At 35.1% G+C, this 9144-nt stretch overlaps 1 protein-coding gene across 1 annotated transcript; it reads right to left on the bottom strand.

Annotated features, from left to right (window-relative positions):
• Positions 1-347: 347 nt before the first annotated feature.
• LOC306879430 (green-sensitive opsin-3) lies at positions 348-1936 on the bottom strand (the record flags this gene model as incomplete). The annotated part of the gene is made up of 5 exons (XM_079432368.1): positions 348-461; positions 587-826; positions 913-1078; positions 1299-1467; positions 1576-1936. 5 exons carry the CDS (start codon positions 1934-1936, stop codon positions 348-350), a joined length of 1050 nt encoding a protein of 349 aa, XP_079288494.1.
• Positions 1937-9144: the final 7208 nt, after the last annotated feature.

The following is a 9144-nucleotide window of genomic DNA, read 5'->3' as shown; positions in this document are numbered from 1 at the left end:
GTGTGTGTGTGTGTGAGATTAAATCATAAATAATGAAACCAAAGACACTGTTAATGCCAATATTTATTTCTATCCATATATTCTTTTTCATTATGTACAAAATATATATGCATATTAGACCAAAGATATAAATGCTATCCTGCCAGTTCATAAAAAAAGTTAACTGATAACCCAAAAAGCCTTTTACTTATTTAACAAATATATGTGGGTTCACCAGTTTAATAGTCATAGTGAACACAACAATTTGAGATGCATCAATAAAAAAAAAAAAAAAAATCTTCTTTTTTTTTAAGATGCCCAGATTGGTCAATGACTAAAAGAACATAATCTGTGAGAAGTTTGAAAGTCTATGCTGGGGATACAGAGGACACCTCTGTCTTGCTGGTGGACACAGTTGAGGACTCATCATCGCCAAGAGGGTTCTTTCCACAGAAAAGAGTGGTCAGCATGCAGCTCCGGAACTGTAAAGAACAATGTTTCACTTAGTGCTTTTTTGAAGACTTGCCACTTTTTTAATAATTGGGGGGAGTAGAGGAAATGGAATGTGTTGGACTTTTCATTCGTGCAATTCTGATATGTGATTTACCTGTTTGTTTAGCAGCACATAAATGATAGGATTAAATATACATGAGCTCTTTGAGAAAAAGGCAGGGATAGCCATGAACTGGGCACTGAAAGCTGCTCCCCTATTAAAGAAGATCCAGGCAGCAACACTGGCATAAGGGGTCCAAGCCACCAGGAAACCCAACACCATCAAGATGACCATTTTTGTCACTTCCCTCTCAGCTTTCTGGGTAGATGCTGAGTCCTGCTGTTGAGCTGCAGCCTAAGAGATTAAAATAACCAAGGCATTGTCATTTTAACGTAGTATTCCAGTAACTGGGAATTTATATTTAATTTGAAATGTCATACCGCCTTGACTGTGCACACAAGCCGTCCATAGGTGAAGAAAATTGTGGTGACTGGAAATATAAAATGGCAGGTGAACATGTAGATTACATATGATTCATTGTTGTAATCAGGATTCAGGGTGTAGTAGTCTGGGCCACATGAGCACTGCATTCCCTCAGGGATATATCTGTCAAAGAAATGCACCTGATGTTAGGAAATTTAGTGTGGTCTTCTCTCATTTAAAAACAACAATATTTAGAAAATTGTGTAATTTTACAAAATATAAAAAAAAAGCAAAATTACTAAGAATGAAAAAGCACTAAAATGTACAAAACTTCAGTGTGTTCAGCTATGGAAAGTTTACTTTTACTGCCACTAATTGAAAGTTTGTGTATTATTAGACCGACCTGGACCACCCAACCAAAGGAGGAACTGCACATGACAAGGCCATTATCCACGTAAATCCGATTCCTGCCAAAGCGTGGTTGTTTGAGAATTTAAAACTACCCATAGGCTTGCAGACCACAATGTATCTCTCAATGGCCAGCACCACAAGTGACCAAAGGGAAATTTGCCCTGTGAAGCAAATAAAATAGTGATATCAGTTGCATCCAAATTATAGGACAGCTAAACATAAGTGATTAAACCAGTCCAAAAACATACAGTACTATAATTTTCTCTCACCTCCAAGTGTGGCCATGAAGCCTTCAATTGCGCAGCCAATTGGTCCAAGAGCAAAGTAGCCACTAATTGCTGTGTAGAAAGTGACTGTGAATCCAAAACAAACCATGATGGTTCCAGCTACAGCCAGGTTGACTAAAATGAAGTTAAGAGGTTGCCTAAGCTTTTTATGTTGAGCTGTAACCACCAATGTAAGGCCATTGATGGGTAATCCAAAACACATGAGGAAGGACATGTAGACCGCAAGCACTTTAAATTGCCATGGTTCAGCTAGATAATACTGCGGATACTCGTAAGGACTCCTCACTAGCCCTGTCCTATTGGACATGGGGATGTAGAAGTTGTTTCCCTCAGTGCCGTTCATCTTTGCCCACTAGTGATCCAGACCAGGGAGAGGATGCAATTTGCTGTGGTGGACCTGCTATTTATTTGCAAAGGTGGTGTTATATATCTGTCTAAGGTTCCTTATAAGGGATAAATCCACGAGCGTAAGGTGGGAGGGTGTTGCAATGTGGGATTTGAATGATAGGAGCAGACATAATCAGTTTTGAGTTAATCAGGTGAAGCTTTGGATCTTGACACTCTTTTGACATTTGAGATTCTTATATTAAGAAACTAAATCACTTGTTGGTTCAGAATGAGTATACACAGCACTGTATTTCATAAAAAAATGTGATTGTGGTCTGATGTACTGTTTTCAGTGCTAAATACTTGCTTCTGTTATTAGTGACAAGAACATTTAAGGGGGATTCCCTGTCAGATTAAGACTCGTAAACTGTTGTCCCATAACTTTGCTAATTGGTTGTGGAAGTTAGATTCTGGTCTAAAAGTGCTTGTTCAAATACTTATTCTGTAGCATCTTGTAATACAAAGTTTACAGCAATGAGGTTGATGGAAGAGTAATTACAAACTTAATTAGATTAATTACAATTCGAAATCACTCCAATGAGATGTATGGGTATAGTTGCCATCAGTGTGCAAAACGTAGCCTGGTCAAATAGCTTTTATGATTTATTTATTTTTTTTCTCAATTGTAATTTTTCTCAAAATGTTATGATTATATGAGAATTATATGAGAAGAACTCAAAATTCAAAGCACAAAAATTTCCAATGAACAAAAACATTAAGGATGGTTAAGAATTATTAGATAGGTAAAGTCAAATAAGATAGCGAGGGTTTACAAACAATGGTGAATGTAGTACTATATTTATGTGTATGTATGTATTTATCCATCCATTTTATATTTATTTTATAATTTTTTCTATATTTATTAAATTACAGTTTTCCATGAATGCACATATCTTCAAGGTATAGCTTATCATAAGCATTGCAATTTTTTAGTCTCATAATTTTAGAAATGCATTCCTTATTACTTTATATAAAATCTAAAACCTAGAATTAAATGTCATGTTTAAAGGTTCAATTTATACATAAAAGCTGACAAAGCAGCTAAAAACAATAATATTAATATAATCAGGCATGATGTCATTGACTTAAAAAAGTCATAACTATTATGTTTCTCACTGAACCCTTGGGTGGGTTTAAACAGTTCTGGTCATGTGATGATGTCTACAAAAGAGGCTTATGTTTAGATTTAGTGGTGAGCTATACCTTGTTTTAAAGCATTGGTAGAGAGATAATGAGATAAACCATGTGTTGAGCATTTGCACAAACTGATCTACTCATGCTCTATTTATTTAAAGAGTACGGAGCCCAAATGTGATATATACGTAAAGTCTGCATTAACAAAAAAGAATCAGGTCAAGTCTTAAAAATTTTCTTTAAAGTACAATGTGCCAAGGCATGGAGAGAAGATTGATCCATGGGAACTTATGCTTGTTGAAGACAGTTGACTGAAAAGCATTAAAAGTATAGAGAAAACACAGTTGGCAAATAAGGACTCCTCAACAAGAAGCCAAAAACCATCAGAATGAAGAATTTAAATGAATATTTAAGCCTCTCTCTTCCTCTAATTCAAAGTATGTAATTAGCATGAGCGACTTACCAGGACCATTCCAAAAAGGGAGGCACTGAACAGCAACAGGTCATGAACACTGTGAAAATGATTCCTGCTATTGCATGGTTTGAAGAGAATTTGAAGCTCCATAATGGCTTTCATACCACAATAAGCACAACCAGAGACCAAAGAGAAACCTGGCCTGTAGACAAAAATGAAGAGGAATCACAACATTAAATCCTAAATAGGCACGTGCAGAGGGGAGGGGGGGGGAGGGTTCTTTGGGGGCTCAAGCCCCTGCCCTTTTTCAAAATTATTCAGAAGTGTCCCTCTCAGACAAATAGCAATGATATTGTAGTCAATAAAACAAAATGCATATGAATTATAATTAACATGACAATGTGTACAAAATGGTAACTAATCGCTCAAATGTCGGAAAACCACATATATGGAAAATCCATATATTTATATATTTTAGAATATCACATAATTCATCAACGCCCGTTTATCATGTATAATAGACTCAGGGCCGGTGTTCTGATGATTTGTGCTACCCACTCAGATTGTGCTACCTCCCATTAAAAAGATAGGTAGCACAAATCGATAGCGAAAAATCAGATTGTGCTACCAGCATCTTATTCATGTGGTTTGAGGCTTTTTTTAATGTCCATACCTACACCTACCCTAAACCTACCCATCCACACCTACCCTTACCCTAAACTTACCCTTAAAAGAATGCAAATATATTATTGGTAGCACAATCAGATTGCACGCTCTGTGAGGACTTTATCATGTTACCATTTGTAATAATTATGCAGCATTATGAAAGTGTCTTATGCTCATCAAGCCTGCATTTTATTTGATCAAAAATACAGAAAAAATATTGTGAAATATTATTACAATTTAAAAGAATGTTTATCTATTTTAATATACTTTAAAATATAATTTTAAAAGAGGCAGGAAAGACAGAAAAAAAAATTCCTTGAGAAAAGAAAGAACAATTGTTATAAAACATATCCAGTCATTATAAATGGTTCAGTTGAGTGAAAGCAACACACAGTTGCAGTTCAAAGTTTATATACACCTTGCAGTATCTGCAAAATGTTAATAATTTATGCAGTATGAGGGTAGAAGGGTAGAATCATTAAAAAATTGCCATTTCTGCTCTGATGAAGCAGTTATTCTGCAAGGTGTATGTAAACTTTTGACCACATCTGCCTTACCTAAGAGGTGAATTACCTCAATCATCAGGGCAACATCGTAGTAGAATGCTGGGAGATGTTCCTTCAGATTTCCCACAAATACCAGATTTCCTGATCACACCATCTTCACTGACACTGCGCTTTAAAGATAAATAACATTTTTACAAACATGTTTACAACAGCCACATATTCAGTTTTTTCTGAGTACTCTCAATTAATGGATTAAAATTTAAGGAGCATCTTTCTAATTCAATTTTTGTTTAACAACACCTAAATAAGATACTTGATCTTTGATTTGAATATTACAAATTTCTGACAAATTACATTCTTTGATGGACATCAGTTCACACTTTGAGAGGTTCAAGAACAGGCCTGATGTTTTAGAGAATTGCTGGATATACTTTAATGCTAAAGAAACATGATTAGCATTTTGCAAAAAAAGAGTGGTATCATCAGCCAGCTGACTGATGAGTATCTGTTTGTCAGCAATAGAGATACCACGAAGACCACTATTAGAAATATAAGAATCTGGGAAACTAGTAAAAATAAATAAGAATCAAAAGCTTTATGTTATTATGTTCCAGCAAATCACTTTAATCCAGTAAGTCTAAAACTAATCTAATATTATTCATTATATGTTGGTCCCTCATAAATCCAGACTGAGTCTCATCTATAACAGTATCCAAACAATCTTTTAGCAAATATTATGGCGAAAATTTTATAGTCATTGTTAAAGAGTGCGATGGGTCGCCAGTTGTCTAAATTAGTAAGACCTTTCTTAGGTTTAGGAATTGAAGTTATGATACCTTGCATCAATGTAGGAGGTAAAGCCTCTTTTTCAATACTTTCTCTAAAAACCTGAGTTAAAAAGGGAGTAAGTTCATCAGCAAATCATTTGTAAAGCTCAGCTGTAGGTCCATCACACCCTGGGGACTTATTGTTTTTCAAACTCTTAATTGCTCTTTGTACTTCCTCAAGAGTAACAATGCTATCACAAAAAAAATAACCTTAACATATTTAACCGAGTCTAGAAATGAGGACGTCTCTGAATACCTTGAACTATAAAGATTCTTATAAAAATTGGCACTGTAGCTTGCTATTTCCTTTGGATCTTTAACAATTCACATTTTTCAAACTCTGCTGAAGTAGTGCGCCATCATGACGTAGTATTTTTGGCACATGCGCATAAAACAAAAGAGATACTTTTCCATTTTCATTTCTGTTTAAGTTCAAGTTGTCCAAATTCATTGTGTAGTTAGACCAAAGACTATTGTTAGACTCATTCATGTCTCATTCACCTAACTAAAAATCAGTCATTTTTACAATGCAGTGTAGCCTAGTGTAATTAAAATCAAATGTGTTTGAATGCAAATTAATTTTTAGATCTGTTAAACGTTTGCTTGCAATTAATGAAATTAAATGTGTGTTTAACAACATAATGATATTAAAAGTATTCTGTACACAGATGCAAAGTACAGTTCTATTACATACAAATACAGTACTCTCATAAATGACACTGTCAAATATTATGTCGAAAATTAAACTTCATATAGTTCATATAGCGCAAGAGCTGGTGATGAAAATTTTAACAATAAGTTTTATTGGAGTATACTGTATAAGAAAGTGGGTCACACTTTATATTAGGTGGCCTTAACTACTATGTACTTACATCAAAACATAAGTACAATGTACTTATTGTAGTCATATTTTATTGTAAAACACTTCTGCTGCTATTCAGGTGGGATAAGGGTAAGATTATGGACAGGTTAAAGTGTAAGGGATAGGTCAACAGTGTAATTATAAATGTAATTACAGAAATTAATTACTGATGTAACTACATATAGGTATTTTAAAAAATATAAATACAATGTAAAAACATGTATGTACACAATAAGTGCATTGTATCAAATTATTAATTTAAATGTAAGTACATAGTAGTTAAGGCCACCTAATATAAAGTGGGACCAGAAAGTGTATTTAAGTTTAGAAGAAATATATATTTCAAGTGCATGAATGCCCATAGTATATATTATAGACTAAATACATTTAAAATACATTAACAAATGTAATTTTGAAGAACACACTTAAGTTGCCATTAAAATCAATTATTTTGCATGTGCTTTAGTATATTGATAAATATATCAAAATAAGTGTACTTATTTAAAACACAATAAAATCATAATTATGTAAAATGTATGTTTAAGTTATACTTAATTAGACATTATTATAAAGTGCATTTTTAAAAAGTGCACTTAAGTATGTTAAGACCTATTGTCATTAAAGTGTACTCTCTTTAAGTACACTTAAATGGCCTTTAATTTAGATTATATTATCTGCAAGTGCACTTTTTAAAAAGTATACTTTTAATAATTGAAGTACACAAAAAGTACACTTTCACTGCAATTAAGCACACTTCTTTTTCACAAGGGCTCCCAAGTGAATAAATTTGAAAACACTGTTTTCGCATTGTAGCATGGCATGGGCAAACTGGAGTTCTAGTCATGTAACAGTCATGTGATCCTCTCAACCCAAAACAATGAGCTGGCAGCCCACATTGTACCTGCATTGTTGCAACAGCATCTTACATCTCAACCTGTTGGATTGATTGCAAACATCAACAACATCAAGGTGAATTTTGCTGGGCATGTTCCCTTTATGTGATGTTATATTCATGACTGGCAAAGAAGATACTTCAGCAAAACAAACTTTGATGGAACACTTTGAATATTAAGGTGGTATCTCATTAACCACATTCACTGGAGAATAGTTGAATATATTCTATAGCATTGTTTTACTGAAGTTTATTCAGGCTAGAATTGAAAGCCTTTGGAAGTCCAACTGAAGGCCATCAGACTATTTGCAATACCTAGAGTGTTTGCTTTTGCATTACCCTTTAATGTTAAAGTTAAAGCAAGTAAACAAGATAACAATGAGGTTATTTTAAGTTAAGGGCAACTTGAGCACACTAAAAAAAGAAGAAGAATATGCTGAGAGACTCACTTCTATTCTGCCTGAAGGTTATTTTCTTAATTAGGCTTCATCACCTCTCTTATAACCTGAAAAAATATAGGAGCAGAGAAACATTGATACTGGGGGAAGCAGGGCTGGAAATGGGGGGGGGGCGCGGGGGGGCGGAGTGAATCCCCCCCCCGCCCAAGTTAGAGTCCCCCCAGTAAATATCGGCCATTTCCACCACTGGGGGGAAGAGTTCAGAAAAAAATTCTGCTTCACTGAAGATTCACAGAAGTATGTAGTCTCTGTTACCCTTAATGGAAGAAGTTTGAGACAATCATGGATTCTACCTAGAGCTGGCCTAGGTAGGTCTTCCTGGTCAAACTGAGCAATTGATGGAGAAGGGCTTTGGTTAGTGCAGTGACCAAGAACCTGGTGGTCACTCTATTTGAGCTCCATGATCATATGTGACACTGGACCACAAAACCAGTATTAAGTCACTGGGGTATATTTGTAGCAATAGCCAAAAATACATTGTATGGGTCAAAATTATTTTTTCTTTTATGCCAAAAATCATTAGGACACCAAGTAAAGATCATGTTCCATGAAGATATTTTGTAAATTTCCTACTGTAAATACATCAAAACTTAATTTTTGATTAGTAATTGTCAGTCCTGCATGTGTCATGTGTTTCCCTCTTGTGTCCATATATGGATATTTTCCTGTCCTCGTTTAGTGTGATTATTAGTTAATTCTGGTCCAGCTGTCTCTATACGTATTCCGCTGATGGTGACCCTGACTCTTTTGCATCTTTTCTGACCAACCTTGATTTATCTAGGCTGTCAGATTCGGATTCAGAATACCTGGCTGAACCGATCTCTCTTCAGGAGCTGGAGCCAGCAATTCGATCTATGAATAAGGGGAAATCCCCAGGCACAGATGGCATTCCAATCGAATTGCATACTACTTTTGTTGTATATGCTACAGTAGTATCTCGTCGTCTAGAGAAATTTATGAATAGGCTAGTTCATCATGACCAAATAGGATTCATTAAATCTCGCTCAGCTTCGGATAACTTACGCAGGTTGTATCCTATTATTAATTCAAATAATAGTTTGTCCTCTCCTTGCACAGTATTATCTCTAGATGCGATGAAAGCTTTTGACCAGCTAGAATGGAACTATTTATGGGCGGTTCTACAGCATCTAGGATCGAGTTTCGTAAATATGATAAAAGTTCTGTATGCCAATTCAGCAGCCATTGTTCTCACAGGTGCTGTTCACTCTAACCCATTCTTTATACATCGAGGTACTCGTCAGGGTTGCCCACTGTCTCCTCTGTTATTTGCCCTATCCTTGGAACCCTTAGCTCAAGCAGTCTGACAATCTGAAATTATTTCTCCCATAAATATACGGAATACCCATCATCATATTTCTTTGTTTGCTGCTGATATCTTATTGT

The sequence above is a fragment of the Barbus barbus genome (assembly GCF_936440315.1).
Source record: "Barbus barbus genome assembly, chromosome: 13".
In the NCBI taxonomy this organism is placed as follows: domain Eukaryota; kingdom Metazoa; phylum Chordata; class Actinopteri; order Cypriniformes; family Cyprinidae; genus Barbus; species Barbus barbus.
The sequence above is the reverse complement of the archived record's forward strand: the minus strand, read 5'-3'. Positions and strand labels throughout refer to the sequence as shown.